At 44.6% G+C, this 19,022-nt stretch overlaps 1 protein-coding gene across 2 annotated transcripts in view; it reads left to right on the top strand.

The window, feature by feature from the left end:
- Zfyve1 (zinc finger FYVE-type containing 1) overlaps positions 1 to 19,022 on the top strand; it is a 58,062-nt gene that overhangs the window by 23,270 nt on the left and 15,770 nt on the right. For both annotated transcript variants that reach the window (XR_005974837.1, XM_041658364.1), the window contains exons 3-4: positions 2,247 to 2,751; positions 7,269 to 7,483. Coding sequence is in view for 1 of the 2 variants with exons in the window: in XM_041658364.1 (XP_041514298.1) it covers positions 2,247 to 2,751; positions 7,269 to 7,483 (720 nt within the window). In the remaining variant the exon portion in view is untranslated. The remainder of the gene's footprint in view (positions 1 to 2,246; positions 2,752 to 7,268; positions 7,484 to 19,022) is intronic.

Raw genomic sequence — 19,022 nt, forward strand, 5'->3', positions numbered from 1 at the left:
CCTTGGTAGGTTCCCGATAGAACATCCCCATTGTCTCAGTGTGTGGGTGCACCCCTCGCGGTCCTGAGTTCCTTGCTCGTGCTCTCTCTCCTTCTGCTCCTGATTTGGACCTTGAGATTTCAGTCTGGTGCTCCAATGTGGGTACCCTGGGAATTTCTACAGAACCAGGTAGTAAGGACACATTTAAGCAATGTCTTAAAGGTGAAAATAATAGTTGCAATAATGAATGGAAAAGAGCTCATTCTTTTTTATGGCTAAATAATAGTCGTTGTGGGGATGTACCCCATTTTGTTCATGCATTCATCGGTTGGTTGATAGGCATCTGGGCTAGATTGACGTTTTTGGTCGGTACGGATAATGCTGCTGTTTATGCTATACAGAGAGAGTTTCTGTGGATATGTGCTTTCATTTCTGTTGTGGCATATACCTTTAATCCCAACACTCTGGGAGTCAGAGGTGGGTGGATCTGGGAGTTAGAGGCAAGACAGGTCTACATAGTAAGTTCCAGACCAACCAGGTCCACATAATCAGACCCTGTCTCAAAAATAAACCTAGAAGTAGAAATTCTGAGCCATGGCAATCTTGCATATACTCTTTTCTTTATTACATTTTAAAATTGTTGTATGTGTGGTTGTTTTGTCTGAATGTATGTCAGTGTACCTCATGCATGTTTGGTGCCCATGGATGCTAAAGAGGGCGTTGGAGCCCCTGAAACTAAAGTTAAAGGTTGTTGCTGGCTGCTTTGTGGATGCTGGGAACTGAGCCTGGGTCCTGTAAAAGCAACAAGTGCTCTCTGGCCCCAACTTTCCCCTGCCTCTTACCTCTCTTTCCTCCTTTCCTCCCATTCCTCCTTTCTTCCTTCCTTTTGTACATTCACACACACACACACACCCCACATATACATACATAATTGGAAAAGAAGCATTTCTGTTATTTTTTGATGTAGCCCAGGCTGGCCTCCAACTTGTGATTTTCCAGTCTCAGCCTCCCTAGGAGGATTACAAACATGTGCTGGCATACCTGCTTTTTTAAAAAAAAACTATTTCTGAAGTGACCATGCCATTCTGTGTTCCTGCAAGGCTGCAGTTTCTGTTGTTGCCGACACTTGTTAATGCCTTTTTGAGCATAGCCATTCTGTTAGGTGGAGAAAGTGCTGACATGGTTTTGATTTGTGTTTCTCCACTGGTGAATGGTATGCAGATTTCATGTATGTATGGCCTTTTCCAGATCTTTGGAGAAATATCTGTTCCAATTCTTGGCTTTTTTTTTCTTTTTTTCTTTTTAATATTTATTTATTTAGTATACAATATTCTGTCTGTATGTCTACAGACCAGAAGAGGGCGCCAGATCTCATTACAGATGGTTGTGAGCCACCATGTGGTTGCTGGGAATTGAACTCAGGACCTTTGGAAGAGCAGGCAATGCTCTTAACCACTGAGCCATCTCTCCAGCCCCGGCTTTTTTTTTTTTTAAAAAAAAAACAATGCACTAATTTATATTTATTTTGTATGTATGACTGTTTGACCTGCATATATATATATTTACACCACATGCATACCTGATGCCTGTGGAGACTAGAAGAGAGTATTGGAACCCCTGAGGCTGGAGTTACAGATGATTGTGAGCCAAGATAAGGGTTCTGGGACATGGAGCCCAGTCCTCTGGAAGAGCAGCCAGGTCTCTTAACCACTGAGCTATCTCTCCAGCTCATCTTTTCACTGTCTTGGTGGCTTTACAGCACATGGTCTGAACTTAAACTATTTGTCTGTCTTTTAGAAACTGCTGCTTAATTCAACGATTAACATGTTATCTTTTAAGAACTTTATGGTTTTAGCCCTTTATTAAGTTTTTTCAGTTATGCAGGTGAATGCAGGTCCCATGGAAGCCAGAAGCAGGCATTTGATCCCCTGGAGCTAGAGTTAGAGTTATGAGCATCTCAGTGTGGGTTCTGGGAACCAAATTTGGGTCCTCTGCAAGAGCAGCAAATACTTTTAACCACCAAGCCATCTCATCAGCCCCTGGTGTTAGCTCTTCCATGACTACCAAGTTCCTCCACTGACTGAAGCTTCAGAGGGTCCCATGAGCCATTTGCTAAGGGTAGAGCTGGGACTTCCTTTTCCCTCCACTTCAACAGGTCAGAAAGGGCCTCTGCCCTGGGAAGCATTTCTGTTTTTTATAGCAGTTAGTTTTTCAGTTTCCATATTTTATTGTCGTTTCCTTTTTTGTTGTTTTTTTGTTTTTTGAAGGTAACAAATGAAGAGGACTTTATTAGGAAATTGGACTGTAAGCCCGATCAGCATCTCAAGGTGGTTTCCATTTTTGGAAATACTGGTGATGGAAAGTCTCATACCCTCAACCACACTTTCTTCTATGGCCGAGAAGTCTTCAAAACCTCCCCTGCTCAGGAGTCCTGCACGGTGGGAGTATGGGCAGCCTATGACCCAGTCAATAAAGTAGCAGTGATAGACACAGAAGGGCTTTTGGGGGCCACTGTGAACCTAAGCCAGAGAACACGGCTGCTGCTGAAGGTCCTGGCTATTTCCGACCTGGTCATCTATCGAACTCACGCAGACCGGCTGCACAATGATCTCTTCAAATTCCTCGGGGATGCCTCGGAAGCTTACCTGAAGCACTTTACCAAGGAACTCAAGGCTACCACTGCACGCTGTGGCCTGGATGTCCCCTTATCCACCCTGGGCCCTGCAGTTATTATTTTCCATGAGACTGTGCACACGCAGCTCCTGGGTTCTGGTGAGTAGACAGTGCTGTCTCAGAATGAATGGGAACAAGGAGGTGGCCTCTGGGATGCAATATGGCGATGGTGGGATGCTCAGGAAAACTTGTGCCCAGGCAAGACTGAGAAAATGTTCCAGGAGTAATCAACTATGGCAAGGATTAGGACATGCTAGTGGACTAAAGACCTGGGCTATTGGGGTCAGATGTGTTTCCTTGCAATATTGATAGCGAAAGCTCGGTCAGAATAGCATCAAGAGAAACTAGAAGAGCTAGGGGGAGTGATGCATGCCTAAAATTCCAATATTTGGGAACCTGAGGCAGGAGGATTATGAATTTTAGGCCAACCTGGGTTACACAGAGAGATCTTGTCATACTCAAAACACAAGAAAGGCAGGTGTGGGGGCTGGAGAGATGGCTCAGCGGTTAAGAGCATTGCCTGCTCTTCCAAAGGTCCTGAGTTCAATTCCCAGCAACCACATGGTGGCTCACAACCATCTGTAATGAGGTCTGCTGCCCTCTTCTGGCCTTCAGGCATACCCACAGAAAGAATATTGAATACATACATAATAAATAAATAAATATTTAAAAAAAAAAAAGAAAGGCAGGTGTGGTAGGGCGTGCCTATAGGCCCAGCCAAGGCCAGCATGGAACTCTGTCTCAGATAAACCAGAAAGGAAGAGATGCCCAAAGGCACTGTCACTGTCACTATTAAGGTCGTGAGGATGCTAAAGGAATTCTTTCCAAGAGTTTCCTAGTGGGAAGCAGGAAGGAGTGCAGAGTGGTAGCTAGTGGCTCACAGGGAATTTCTGCGAATTTCCCTTCATAAATATTTAAGATATTGGTGTGCTGACGAGATGATTCAGTAGAGAGGGGATAAATACAAGAAAGAGACCAGATACCTCCATGCTGGAGGCTCTGGTTGAACCCTGGGCACCGAAAAGAAAAGTGAGAAGTGTGATGGTCCATGTCGCAAGCCACCTGCTTGGGGTGACTTCTGCCGGGCCCCTAGCCGAGGTAGATTTCAGTGTTCCAGGGTAGGAACGTGAGAATTAGAATTTTTAGACAAAAAGAACATAGATATAGGAGAAAAGAGACAAAAGCATAGGATAGTGTCAGGAGTCCAGTGAATACTGAAATTGCCCGCGTTTAATTTCCATTTCAGCCGGGCAGTGGTGGCGCACGCCTTTAATCCCAGCACTTGGGAGGCAGAGGCAGGCGGATCTCTGTGAGTTCGAGACCAGCCTGGTCTACAGAGCTAGTTCCAGGACAGGCTCCAAAACCACAGAGAATCCCTGTCTTGAAAAACTAAAAAAAAGAAAAAAAAATTTCCATTTCATTAAGTGCCTTATCCTGAAAGGTAGGAGTAAGATTAAAAAAAAAAACAAAAAACCTGCATTGACATGATACAAAGAATGAACAGGTCAGTTGAAAGATTATGGGCTACATTTTTAATTAAACATTTTGTCTCCAGAACAAGACACCCTAGACCAAAACATTCTATAGGCAAACTACTCCCTGGGTGGAGTCTATCTTCCTAAGGGAGTAGAAACTTAGTTGGATCTTTGAGGTAGAAATAGATCTACTTTACCTGAAGTAACCAGGTCTGGATATAAGCCACACCTTCCCTTTAGTCAAGATGGAATGGACCTATACCTCTGGGCCCTGTCAGGTACACACCTGTGGGAGGCAGCAAAATTACTGCAAGTTTGAGGCCATTCTGGTCTACACAGTGAGACCCCATCTCAAAATAAAAATGAAAAGAGCAGAAGCAGCTGGAATGGCTCTCAGGTGGGGGAGTTGGCCTAGAACATGACACTCCACTGGTGTCACGGGTCTTGGATGAGTTCTCTGTAGGATCTTGGGCAGAGCCCTAAATAATGTCAGATTTGTATTTCAGAGCACCACTCCCTGCCCCCAGCAACAAGTAAAGGAGCATGTCTTGTGTTGGGGAGTCTCTATGGTAGTCAGGGAGGAAGATACAGGGGCTGAGCCATGACTGTGGTGGTAAAAGGGCAGGCTGGACCAGAAGAGAGGTTGTTTCGATAGGCCTGGGACCACTTGTTTGTGGTGGTTCCAGAGAGTCATGACCTTCCAGAGTGAAGGAAGAGACAAAACAAGAAATGACCCTGAGATTGGTATGGAAGCAGGAAGTGCTGTCTCTGGATCACCCCTGTGATCAGCCTCCTAAGTCATTCTGGGTCTTTAAGGGCAAGGTGTGTCTGCTCAGGCTCTTGTAATAGCCAGCCCACAGAGCCGTCTTTGTTGCCTTGTGCTATGCACCGTGCTGTGTGTAGCAGCCCCAGATGATGGCACAGAGAACTGCTCGCAGTCTGTAACCAAGGCAGTCCTAGCAGAATTGGGGTTGAACCAAGTCTTTGAATTCTAAAGTCCAGAACCTTTTCTGGAGTAAGAAGGCTTCTTGAAGCCTTAGGACAGAGCAAGAAGAGCAGGGTAGGAGACGGGTCAAAAAGTGGGCCAATTGATCATTGCAGTTTTCTTGTTTCAGAGCTGTTTAGTTTCAGGTTTCTCTTCCATCTTGCTCCTTTTCTGGATAGAGGAGTGCTAGGTAGGAGTTGAATAGGAAAATGAATGGCAGGTTGAATATTCCTTATGTAGAATGCTTGGGACCAAGTAAGATTGCGGGTTTTGGATTTTGGGATGTTTGCAAAGCCTTGTGAAAGGAACATGCTGAATCTGAAGTATTCTCCTGATTAGTTTCAGAAGTCAGCTCGACAGAGCCCAGGGTTGTCTGAGGGAGTTGGGGAACAGGCTTGTTCAGATTTGTCTATGGGCACTTTTCTGAGATTTTTTTTAAGGGTATGATGCTTTGCCTGTGTGTATCTGGCCCCATGCATGCAGTGTCTATGAGGGCCAGAAGAGGGCCTAATATCCTCTTGGAACTGGAGTTAGAGGGTTGTTACTAACCATGTGAGTGCTGGGATTTTGGACCTGGTCCTCTGAAGGGCAGTCAGTGTTGCTTTTACCGAGCCATCTCTCCAGACCATATTTTCTTAAGAGAAAAAAAAAAATATGTGTGGGTGTTTGGTCTACATGTATGCCTGTCCACCACATGCATGTCTTGATTCCTGAGGAGGCCAGACTCCCTAGGACTCCAGTTACAAATCACTGTGAGCTGCCACGTGGGTGCTGGGAATTGAACCTATGTCCTCTGAATAAGCAGCCAGTGACCTTAACCACTGGTCCATCTCCAGCCCCAACCCCTGATTTTTGATTGCTAATTAGTACTGTGGGCAGTGCCATCCCTCTGCAGGCAGGCCTAGGTTGTGCAGGAAAGTAAAACCTTTTTTCCCCAAGTTGCTTTTGGTCAGCCACGGGAATCAAGCTCCAGGACAGCGCTGAGATCGTTTCTGAGTTAGGATATTCATTTTAGGAATGCACTGCCTGGGTGTAGCTGTACAGGGGAGCAGATGTATTCATTTGGGAGCAGTGATTGTGTGTTCAGGGAAAAGCGTGAAGAGATGCTGGCATGAAGGGAAGCCGCCAGGTCAGGTTCCTGGGCTGATCTGGAAGAAGGCAGGGACTAACACCCCCACCACTTCTTGTAGATCTCAGCTGAGCTGGGTGTAGGGAGTAGGTCCAGAATTCTGATGGCTGCTAGTTAATGCCTGCCCCTTTCAGTTTGAACTAGTGTCTCCAATGTCTGCGTGATTTTATTACAGTGTTGGAGGAAGGTAAGCCAAAGCATCTGTCTAAACACACCCTTACCTCTGAAAGGTACACTGCCTCTGCCTAGCTGCTGGACAGGTGCTGAGCCTGTGCACGAGCCACTTCCCCTGCGCTGCTAGCTTGCCACAGCTTTGCAGCTTCATCGTGCAAGACCAGAGTTCTCGAAGTATAAAATTGTGAGTGTTCACTAGTAGACAACTGGCTAAGTATATCCACAGGCTAGAAAACTGTGTAGCTCCTAAAGAGAACAAGGCTCTTCTTCAGTGTATAGTGTAACAGGCGAGTACGAAGCAGGCTGAGTATGGACGATAAGTGTGGCAGAAAGGGTGAGCGTGTGGGAGGAGGAAGACACAGACAATACTTGTCTTTCCTTTTATGCTGACATGTCTACATTTTTCTTCCAGTGAATCCTTTTCAAGATTCTTCTCTGTAGACATACAGACAAGTGTACATTATACCACAGGGTGTAAGGCGGTGCATCACACACCCGTCAGTGGCAGCTTGTGAGATGCCCATGTCCTCTCCTTGCTCCTTACCTGTAATTCTTTTTTTTGGGGGGGTGGGGTGGGGTTGAGACAGGGTTTCTTACAAAGAAACAGCCCTGGTTGTCCTGAAACTTACTATGTTGACCAGGCTGGCCTTGAACTCACAGAAATCTGCCTGCCTCTGTCTCCCAGGTGCTAGGATTAAAGGTGTTTGCAACCATTGCCCGACGAAATGCTATAATTCTAAACATGTTCTTTATGTATGCAGAGTAAAATTTATCTTATGTTTACAATGAAACAAAGGTGGCTTGTTTTCAAGAAAGGAACTCGTTGCCCACATGCCTGTTTCTGTTTGCACAGATCACCCCTCAGAGGCGCCCGAGAAACTCATCCAGGACCGGTTCAGGAAGTTGGGCCGCTTCCCCGAAGCCTTTAGCTCCATTCATTACAAGGGAACGAGGACATATAATCCCCCTACAGACTTCTCCGGGCTTCGGCGCGCTTTGGAGCAGCTGCTAGAGAACAATACCACCAGGTCTCCCCGGCACCCCGGGGTCATCTTCAAAGCCCTGAAGGTCAGTGGGCTCCTGCCCTAGGTACTTCTCATGAGCATGCTAGTGCAGGTGCTGCAATGCTGGAAAGAGTCCCTTTGGTAAAGAAGAGGAAGTGCGGAAGTGGGAGTGGAGGTCATATGCCTTCAGCTTGCCAGGAGTTCCAGTGGGAAGGAATCTTGACTCAGTCAAACAGTTGATAAAGAGTGTGGAGGTTGTAGCTTAGTTGGTAGACTGCTCGCCTAGCAGGAATTTAGCTCCGTGTTGGCTCCCCTATACCACATACAATGGGCAGGGTTGTATGTGCTTGTAATCTGGGTATTGGGGAAGTGGAGGCTGGAGCATCAGAGTTCAAGCACATTTTGACTACTAATTATCAAGTTTGGGATTTAGGAGTGGGGAATATTCAGGAGGATCTTTGCATGAGACTTTCTTCAGAGCGGATTCCGAAACTTGATGGGAAAATCGCCAGGGGGGTGACTTCTACTGTGGGATTTGATATCATTCAATGTGTTGCCTGCAGTCATGTCCCAGATCATCTAAAACCCATTAAGTGATAGTGGGCTCACAGTTTGGGAAACTCATCTTTAAGAATTATATCATTTTCGCTAGGCATGATGGTACATGCTTTTAATCTCAGCATTATGGAGGCAGATCTGTGAGTTCAAGGCCAGCTTGGTCTACATAGAGAGTTCCAGGCTTTTCAGAGCTACATAAGATATCTATCTGTCTTAAAGAACAAAACAAAACAAAACAAACAAAACTATCATTTTCCTTTAAGCCAGGCGTATTGTGGATCCATTCAGGTGATAGGGTCAATCTGTTGTTTTGCTAGCACAGTGACATGAGATCCTGTTGTAAAGTTTGATCATTTGTCATATGTTCTAAGGGAGGGCGCTTTACTGCCTTGGAAGCGTGACACCCCGGCAGGAGAGGCCTGCTCTTCAACCATGGCAGGTGCTGAGTAACCTATTAGGCAGATTCTGGTGCCCTTCATTTTTTTGTTTGTTTTTTTTTGTTTTAATTATTTTCTTTGTGTGTATGGGTGTTTTACCTGCCTGTGTGTTTGTGAATCAACTGTATTCCTGGTGCTGGTGGAGGCCAGAAGAGGAGGTTGGTTCCCCTGAGACTGGTTTTACAGATGGTTGTGAGTTGCTACAACTGGTGAGTGCTGAGAATCAAACGAGCAGCAGTAGGTGCTCTAAACCTCTGAGCCTCCCTCACCCCCCTTTTAGAGAAAGGGTCTTACTATGCAGCTCTGACTGTCTTGGAACTCTCAATGTAGACCGGGCTGGCCTCGAACTTAGAGTGCTGGGACTAAAGGCCTGTGCCACCACCCAGCAAACTTTATTTTGTAATCATGCATATGCATATGAATGTGAGCACAGGTGTCCCTGGAAGCTAGAAAGAGTTATAGGCAATTGTGAGCCCCCTGTAGTGGATGCTGGGAAGCACACTTGGGCCCTGTATAAGAACAGTATCTGCTCTTAACCACTGAGCCACAGGTGGTTTTTCTTTGAGATAGGATCTCAAGTAGCTCAGGCTGGTCACAAATTTGCTGTTTGGAAACTGACCTTGAACTCCTGTTTCTCCTGCCTCCTACTCCAAGTGCTTTATAGAGTTTGCCATTAAGCCTGGTTTTGTTGATCCATATATATGCTTGGTGTGTGCCATGTGTGCTTGCGTGTGTGAGTGTGTGCATGTGCTTTGGGCCTTATTTGGGGAGATCTCTGCATTGTGTATTGTCTCTGTATTCTTGAAGTGTATCTTCAGTACATATACTTTCATTCATCATTCTTTGTACTAAACACATTGGCATTGGCTCATTCTTTTTCTGAGTATATTACTTCAGTTTTTTTTTTTTTTTTGGTGTTTTTGAGACAGTTTTTATTTTTTTTCTGTAGCTTTGGAGCCTTTCCTGGAACTAGCTCTTGTAGACCAGGCTGGCCTCAAACTCACAGAGATCCACCTGCCTCTGCCTCCCGAGTGCTGGGAGTAAAGGCGTGCGCCACCGCCTGGCTAGTATTACTACTTCTTTACTGATGTTTGCTTTGTGTACTGTGTTGTATGCTTGCATGCAACATGCAGTGGGTGACAGGAAAGGAGCAGGGTCGTGACACAGTGTTAGCATTTGAGCTCTTGGAGAGAAACAAAGGAAACCTTGGCCAAGAGATGGGAGCTAGGTTGAGGATACCCAGCGAGTGACTCAGCGGTTGGACTTGTGGACCTGGGAAGGGTGGGAAGAAAAAGATAGGAGTTGCCATAAAGCTGGGTGGGTCCTGGCTAACATATTCTGGTTTTGCTTAGTGCAGTGGTGCACAGTGTAATAGAATAATTGAATTCATGGTTTTAGAGGTTTTTTTTTTTAAAGATTTATTTATTATTATGTTTACAATATTCTGTCTATGTACAATATTCTGTGTATGTCTGCAGGCCAGAAGAGGGCATCAGACGTCATTACAGATGGTTGTGAGCCACCATGTGGTTGCCGGGAATTGAACTCAGGACCTTTGGAAGAGCAGGCAATGCTCTTAACCACTGAGCCATCTCTCCAGCCCAGGTTTTAGAGTTTTTATTTTGAGAGTTTTCTTCTGTAGCCCAGGCTAGCATCCTCCTGGCTTTAGCTTCTTTTTTTTTAAAGATTTATTTATTTATTATATATACTGTATTCCGCACCAGATCTCATTACAGATGGTTGTGAGCCACCATGTGGTTGCTGGGAATTGAACTCAGGACCTTTGGAAGAACAGGCAGTGCTCCTAACCTCTGAGCCATCTCTCCAGCCCTGCCTTTAGCTTCTTTACCCCAGTGCTGAGATTACAGGTGTATACCACCACACCTGGCTAGTTTGCATAACTTGTGAATTGTATTCCTTAACTGTTCTTAAGGCTCTTATGCAAATTCATAAGTAGAAATGAGAAGTCAACTGTGGGCCAGCAAGGTGGCTTTAGGGTGCTGTCTGCCAAGCCCGATGACCTAATTTTGATCTCTAGGACTCATGGTGGAAGGACAGACCAAGTCTTGCAGACTATCTCCTGACCTCCAGACACATGCTGTGGCAGGTGTATCAGCTCCCCATGAGCACACATCTATAAATAAATATAATTTTAAAACTTCAGTATCTCCATTTTTGTGTGGCCACTGCTCTTCTGCAGTACTGTGACTTGGTGTCTAGTTTCCTTGCTTCTTTGAAAAACATCTTTCTGGGCAGTGGTGGCACACTCCTTTAATCCCAGTACCTGGGAGGTAGAGGCAGGTGGATCTCTGTGTGAGTTAGAGGCCAACCTGGTCTACAGAGTGAGTTCCAGGACAGCCAGGGCTACACAGAGAAACCCTGTCTCAAACAGAAACAAGAAAAGAAAACCATGTTGGTGTGGAAGTGCCTGCAAGTACTCATTGTACACTGGAGTCAGGCAGAAGGGTCACCACAAATTCAAGGCCAGTTTGGTCTACATAGTGAGAGAGACCCAGTTTCTTTTCTTTTTTTTTTTTTTTAAAAGGAAAGCAGCTACTTTTCTTTTTTTTAAATATTTATTTATTTATTTATTTATTATGTATACAATATTCTGTGTGTCTGCCTGCAGGCCAGAAGAGGGCATCAAATCTCATTTCAGATGGTTGTGAGCTACCATGTGGTTGCTGGGAATTGAACTCAGGACCTTTGGAAGAGCAGGCAATGCTCTTAACCACTGAGCCATCTCTCCAGCCCGAGAGACCCAGTTTCTAAAACCCTTTTTTAAAAAAGTCATACAAATTTCTCTTTGGATAATTTGCGGAGTACTTGTTACATCTGTGGCTGGAGTGTATTTAGAGTACACTCTGTACTCTGTGTTGGCTACAGTTGTCCAGCTCAACAGGTCCTCATTCTGGCTTTAAGGTGGCAGACTAGTCTTAAGCAATGCAGACAGTCCATGCTATGATGTGCAGAGGATTGTAACTGGTTGCCAGGGGTTGTGAGGTGACTAGGCTGGGGCAGGTTAATAAAGCAGTTTCTAGCCCTTCCCCAAAGGAGCCCAACCTAATTGCTGAGCTCATCCTGGAGACACTGCATGCTGGGAGCAGTGGTGAGCGCTTGGGGACTTTCCCCGAGGAGTTCTGGATGTCCTGCCCAAGGTGGATTTGTGAGGTGCCTGTGAAGAAAATATTGCACTGTCTTCCTTTTTAAAATCTGATTACATCATCATCATCATCACTATTATTGAGACAGGGTCTCTTAGGTAGCTTTGGCTGTCCTGGAACTCTCTATGTAGACCAGCCTGGTCTTGAGCCCACAGGGACCCACCTGCTGCTGCCTCCTAAGTAATGGGATTAAAGACATTTGCCACCATGTCTAGCTTGCAGTTGCCTATTTATGCCTGTGGATATGCCTGGTCAGCCTTGCTGAAGTGTTTGTGACTGGTTAGAGTGGCCTTGAGCTGATATAATTTGGACTGTGTGAGGCGGCTCAGCAAGGTTTGTGCAGCTTCTTCGTAGTCTCTGTACAGCCTTGCTTTCTCCAGGGGATGGGGGAGATTTCTCTGGCGTGAGGAGGGAAGTAAAACTATTATCAGACAGAAGTAGGTCAGAGAATTTTTCTGGTTGATGCTGAGACAGGCAGGTTTGGGGGAGGGTAGGTTAGAGTTTCTTTGAGTTGGAAGAGAAATTCTAGTTTCTATTTCTGTTTTCTGGAGTCTTATGTAACCCAGGTTGGTCATGAACTTATGATCCCCTGCCTCTGTCTCTCCTAGTGCTAGGATTCCTAGCATGTACCTTCATACACAATAAAAGAAATTATGTTTTGGAGTATTTTTCATTATTTGACAATTTCATACATATATAAATGTATTTTGACTGTATTCACCCCTCATTACTGCCTTGTCTTCCTCTCACCCCTCTTCTCAGTATATTTCCCTGTCTAATTCTCTTCCCCTTTTCCCTCCCCGCCTCGCAGCTTCCCCTCCCTATTCAGTTTAATTAGTTATTGGTGAATTCTAAATTTCTATAGATTGCTTTGGGGAGGGAGCTGTAAGCCAGGAACTAAGATACTGTTTATCATAGTATCATGATACTAGTCTGTGTCTGGTTTCCTCCCATTAATTATGCATCTTGGTGACCTTTTTATATTAGTAAATAATATGTAGCTTATCCTTTAACATTAACTAATGTACAGTGAGGTTCATGTCTATAATATCAGCACTTAGCAGACCAGAGTGAGAATGGTGCTGGTGCGAGGCCAATGTGGACTACACAGCAAGACCTGCTATCAAAAACAAAAAACTAGCTCTGTTTTTTTGTGCGGTCCCCGATGGATGCAGCAGCACTGAATTTGAAGGGAGTCCAGCTACTGCCAAGCAGCTGTTGTTCTTTTTCATTTCTTTTGTTTTCTTTCTTTTCTGTTTATTTATTTTTGAGATGGTGTGGTGGTTTGAATAAGAATGGCTCACATAGCTCCTCTCTTTGGATGCTTGCCATTAGGGTGTGGTGACAGGGATTAGGAGGTACAGTCTTGTTGGAGGAAGTGTGTCATTGGGTTTGGACTTTGTAGTTTCAAATGCTCAAGCCAAGCCCAGTCTCACTCTCTTCCTGCTGCCTGTGTATATAAATTTAGAACTCTCAGCTGTTCTCCAGCACCATGTTTGTCTGTGTCCCACCATGTCAATAGTGGACTAAACCTCTGAACTGTAAGCCAGGCCAAGTAAATGTTTTCCCTTAGGAGAGTTGCCTGGTTATGGTGTCTCTTCACAGCAATAGAACAGTGACTAAGACAGACAGGGTCTCACCATGTAGCCCTGGCTAGTCGGGGACTTTCTCTGTGGACTAGGCTAGCCTCTAACAACCCAGAGATCCCTCTGCCTCTGCTGGGATTAAAGCCTGTGCTACAATGCCTGGCCTTACTACCCTCTTCTTTCTGGTTTTGGAGTTCCTAGGAATTGAAACCAGGGCTTACACAGACCAGGCGAGTGCTGTCACTGTTCATTGCTGAATGGGAAAGATGCTTTGGAAAGAGAAGGTCAGAAGCAGTGAGAGGGAGTATGCGCTGGCTGAGACCTACACAAGTGTCAGTGATGTCTGCGGCCACTAGTGGCTTGCCCATTTGTGCCTTTCCCTGTCATCTGTACACAAGATGTTCTCCAGGTCCCAGTACCATTCTCTGTTTGTAGTAACTGCTCCTTTATGTGAGGGTCGCAGCAGCACCAGCCTACCCATAAGCATGCCTTCATAGATGCCTAGCAGCACCAGCCTACCCATAAGCATGCCTTCATAGATGCCCAGCAGCACCAGCCTACCCATAAGCATGCCTTCATAGATGCCCAAGTCCTTATTGAATGAAAGGGAAATTGAAAACTGAATTAATGTGGATGTCTGTACTTACTGTTCTCAATAATTGGGAGATGCACTTTCAGGTTGGAGTTGCGTAGGTGTCCTGTGATACCTTCTTTAGCCTCCGATCCTTAAATGTAGAAACTCTGACTTTCCAGTTCCATCACATTAGCAAGCATCTGTCAAATATTCATGAAGTTATTCCTGGACGGCGGCAGCTCTGATCGAAGAATGTCCATTTGGAACCAGGCCTTCCACTGCTAGCTCCTGATAACTGGCTAACCTTAAAGGTACAATGGAGAGGGCCCTGTTGTTGCCAAGACAACTTAGGTTCAAGATCATCTGGTCTCCTGGCAACCAGACCTCCAATTTTGCCTCAAATACTTTCACAGGCACTCTCAAGAGAAGCCCTTCCCTGCCTTTCCCTTGTAGCTTGGGACCTGAAAGGAGCAGAGACCAAGAACTATGGAATGATGTGAGATTTGGAAATTTTTTTTTCAGTGCTGGGGAATGGACCTAAGACCTCATGCTTGTACATCCCCAGGCCTGGGTTTGGAAGTTTTGAATGGCTGAGCCTATAGGTCAGGTAGTAGGTTATGTCTATATACTAGAAAAGATTACAATGGAAGGAGGGCAGTTTGTCCTCTATTCTCATGTTGAAAATATGCTGTCTTTGATTTTCTTTTAAGTTACTATTCTATTCCCATTCTCTTGATGTTTCTAAGTCCTCCTCCAGATATATTACTTTCAGTTTGTGACATGGGAAAGAAGTGGCACGCTTGCTTTCTTACCCAGTCTCCGAAGGGATTAGGCTGGTTTGTGTAAGAGTTCTCTCTCTGATGTCATAAGAGGTTACTGTTGCCTTCGACAATGTAAGCCAGCAGTTAATCTGTCTGGGGCAGAGGATGCTGCACTTTTCAAGGCATGAGCACTATAGGGAAAAACCACAGCTTGTCTCATGAAAAGCTCAGAGATACTTTAAAATGATTGTTTTGAAACAGGGTCTCACCGTGTAGCTCTGGCTGGTCTGGAACTCAGGTCCGTTTGCCTCTGCCTCAGGAGTCTGGGATTAAAAGCTTGCGCCACCAGTGGCAAATGCCCTCATGTCGATAAAGAAGTTTCAGAGTAGCTTACTGAGCTACTTGGGAGACTAGAGCGCGTTCTGTCAGTTTTACTGGGTGACCAGTCTCTCCTCTGAATTCAGCTCAGATACTGATGTGTCCTGCCAGCTAGATTTGGTACTGTTTGTCCTCAAGGACAAGTATTGTCAGAGCATGGTGGCACGCTGATGCAGGGACTTAGAAGGTTGAAGTGGGAGGATCAGGAATTCAGGTTAACCTTGGCCACAGAGTGAGTTTGAAGCCAGCCTGGGCTACATGAGACTGTCTCAGAACAAATAAAAATCTGTTGCAAAACTTCCAAGGTTAAAATATCACTATATGTCTTCTGTCCCATGTTCCTTCACTTCTTGAGACAGGGTTTCTCTATGTAACAGTCCTAGCTGTCTGGGAACTCTCTCTGTAGAACAAGCTGGCCTCAAACTCACTGAGATCTGCCTGCCTCTGCCCTCCAAGTGCTGGGATTAAAGGCATGTGCCACTACGATCTGGCCCTTCACTGTCTTTCAATTGTATTTTCTGTGACACTTCATTAGATTATATAAACATTATCTTGCAGGTAAGTGTTCACCTGCAGATGCCAGCAGCCATGAAGACCAGTAAGGAGAGAGGGTATTTTTCCATTGTTTTGTTTGAGACAGGGTCTCATTGCCTAGCCTGGCCTCCAACTCTCAGTGTAGACAAGGATGATCTTGAATTCTTGGTCCTCCACCTGCACCGTTTTTTTTTTTTTAAGATTTACTATGTATAGTGTTTTGCCTGCATGTATGCCTGCACACTAGAAGAGGGCACTGCATCTCATTACATATGGTTGTGAGCCATCATGTGGTTGCTGGGAATTGAATTCAGGACCTGTGGAAGAGTAGCCAGTGCTCTTAACTGCTGAGCCATCTCTCTAGCCCTGTTTGCACCTTTCAAGTGTTGGGATTATAAGCATGTACAGTCTACGAAAAGTATTTTGGTGTTGAAATAGGAGCGGCAGGCTCTCCTGTTGTAGTACGAGCGGCGGGGCTACGTCCCCAGCACCCGGCCGCCCGCGCGGCTAGCTTTAGCTTATGCCCCGAAATAATTACACGGAAACTGTATTCTTTTAAACACTGCTTGGCCCCTTAGTTTCAGCCTCTTAACCCATTTCTATTAATCTATGTAGCACCACGAGGTGCGCTTACCAGGGAGATTCTAGCCTACGTCTGTTTGGAGTGGGAGAATCATGGCAACTCCTGACTGTAGGGATAAGTCCCGCCCCTTGGGGGGCGTGTTCGCCTCGGGCTAATGTCTGCCTATAAATGCTGCTGAACTAATCCAACATAGATATTTTGAATTTGGATCTAAGGATATGATACTTTGGAAAGGAGTTTCTTATTTTGTTTTCACAGAGGGTGAGAATCTGTGGATTGCTTCCATCCCAATGTGGTATGATAGACCACGTCCTCCTGAATGGTTCCTGTGCACGCCTTCAAAAAATTGCTTCGCTCAACTGCCAACTGAGATGAAACTAGCACACAGGTTATACCATGAAAGACCTAATTAACGACGCCCCCATTCAGCAGGAAGCAGTTTGGAGAGAAATAACTGCGCCCATATTCCCAAAAAATGTTTATAAACGTTCTTTTACATTTAAAGGGGGATATGATATAGGTATGAATAATTTGCATTAGTATAGATTTTGCTTTATTGATAGCGATTTAAGGTCAATTTTGTTATATGTATATGTATTTCTGATATTGATTAAGGTATTGTGATTGTGTAGTTCATTTAAAAATGTAATGTATAGGGGCTGGAGAGATGGCTCAGTGGTTAAGAGCATTGCCTGCTCTTCCAAAGGTCCTGAGTTCAATTCCCAGCAACCACATGGTGGCTCACAACCATCTGTAATAAGGTCTGGTGCCCTCTTCTGGCCTGCAGACATACACACAGACAGAATATTGTATACATAATAAATAAATATTTTAAAAAAAAATGTAATATATATAGGTAGTTAATAGATAATCATAATAGTCAAGTTTGTAGTCATGTTAGTTAAGATTTTCTAGATGTGCATAGATATATTTTAGATAGGCATCTTTCATATTTTCAAAGATTATAGAATATGGCATTTTAAAAGTTTTAATAACTGAGGACTTTTCATGACAATGAGACACTCTGCTCCTGGCAGCACCAATCTACTTCAGGAAGAAGATGGGCATCGAAGAGGATCTTTATGGAGTTTGATAGCCATTTGGGCAAGAAACTGCTCTTGCCTGGACTATTGCATAAACTGGACACAGAGAACCCGCAGAGAGAGGACTACTGAACTTGCCTAAAGGTGAGATGATCTTTTGGGGTTCCTGATTCATGAAAGAGTCTGCGAGACATTCTGCAGGACACAACAGATAGTGACTGAACTGACTTTGAATTTTCCTGCTTTATGGAAATGTCTGCTGGATAGCATGGGCCTGAAGGCTGAAGATTGATGCCCCAACGGTACAGAGGAACTTTGGGTGACTGTCCAGGCAGCGAGATGTCTCTGTCATTTCTCGAGTTTTAAAAGTTGCTTTTTTCTTGTTTGCTTAGGTAGTATTGTATCTTTCTGGAGTCTTTGATGGAGTTAAGAACAGTTAGTTATAGTTATAGTTTTCCTTAGTTCTGATAAAGATTATTGTAACTTTTACTTGATAACTGTTTTGTTATATGTAATTTTGCTATGTTAAAGTTAAAGCCTTTTTTTTTGTTTAAATCGAAAAAGAAACCCTGTCTCGAAAAACCAAAAAAAAAAAAAAAAAGAAAAAGGGGAAATGATGGAGGAAGGTCATTAGTTAAATAAAAAGAAACTGCTTGGCTCTCATTGGTTAGAGATAGGTGGGAGGAGTAAACAGAACAGAACGCTGGGAGGAAGAGGAAGTGAGCTCAGACTCCACAGCTCTCCTCTCGGGAGCAGACGCCTCAGAGAGATGCCATGCTCCGCTCTCCCAGGCAGACGCACGCGATGAAGCAAGCCGCCAGGTTAGACATGATGAACCTTTCCCGGTAAGACTGGTGCTCACAGATTATTAGAGATGGGTTGATCGGGATGTGAGAATTAGCCTGTAAGGGCTAGAGCTAAAGGGCCAAGCAGTGTTTAAAAGAATACAGTTTTCATGTAATTATTTCAGGTATAAAGCTAGCTGGGTGGTGGGACGCAGCCCCGCCGCCCCTATTACTACACCTGACTCAGCTTCTTTCTCCCAGCATTCTGTTCTGTTTACTCCTTCCACCTAAGTTTTAACCTATGAGGGCCAAGCAGTTTCTTTATTGCTTAACCCATGAAATCAACAGATTGATAGATGACACTCCCACATCATTTTGGTCCTGTGCATTATCTGGTTTGGGGAGTGAGAATGACTTAGGAATAAAGGAAAACAATCCCACCGTCAAAACCAGCAACAAGGATATAACCAGAAGCATTTTGTTCTGCTTGGTTCTTCAGCCACTTTTAAAATAATCACTCAGAAGCTTAATATTAATTACAAACTGTTTGGCCTACTAGCTCAGGCTTATTATTAACTAGCTCTTACAACTTAAATTAACCTATTTCTATTTTTCTATAGTTTACTACGAGTCTCATGTCTTATTATCTTACATCTTGCTTCTCTGGCATCTCCGACCCCATCTTTTCTCTCCTTGAATTGTTTGGCTTTCCCGCCTAGCTATATTCTGCCTTGCCATAGACCAAAGCAGCTTTATTCATCAGCCAATAAAAGCAGCACATATTTGTGTACAGAAGGGCATCACAAGGATAATAGCAGCAACTAACATGCCACACGTTCCACATGGTTCTTAGTGTTTGTGAGGAAAGCGGTACCAGTGTGACTCTGTTAAAAAACCAAACACACAGTGCAGAGCTGCCAGCCACACACTGACATTACTCTGCAGGCCTTGGGTTTCTGTCAGGGTTCTCTAAAGGAACAGAACTGATAGTCATGTGAACAAATATGCAAGGATGTATTAGAGTGACTTACGGGCTGTGTTCTAAGTAGTCCAGCAGTGGCTGTCTCCCATGGAAAGGATCTGGTAGTTGTTCAGTCCACAAGACTGGATGTCTCAGCTGTCCCAGTCTGGTGCTGGAGTCCTAGGGAAGCTCTAGAGAGCGGCCATTTCAGTCCACGGTAGAATCCCGAAGTTGGTTCT

This window comes from Microtus oregoni, unplaced genomic scaffold (genome assembly GCF_018167655.1).
Source record: "Microtus oregoni isolate MIOR12 unplaced genomic scaffold, Mior012 000009F_ref0000495, whole genome shotgun sequence".
NCBI lineage: Eukaryota > Metazoa > Chordata > Mammalia > Rodentia > Cricetidae > Microtus > Microtus oregoni.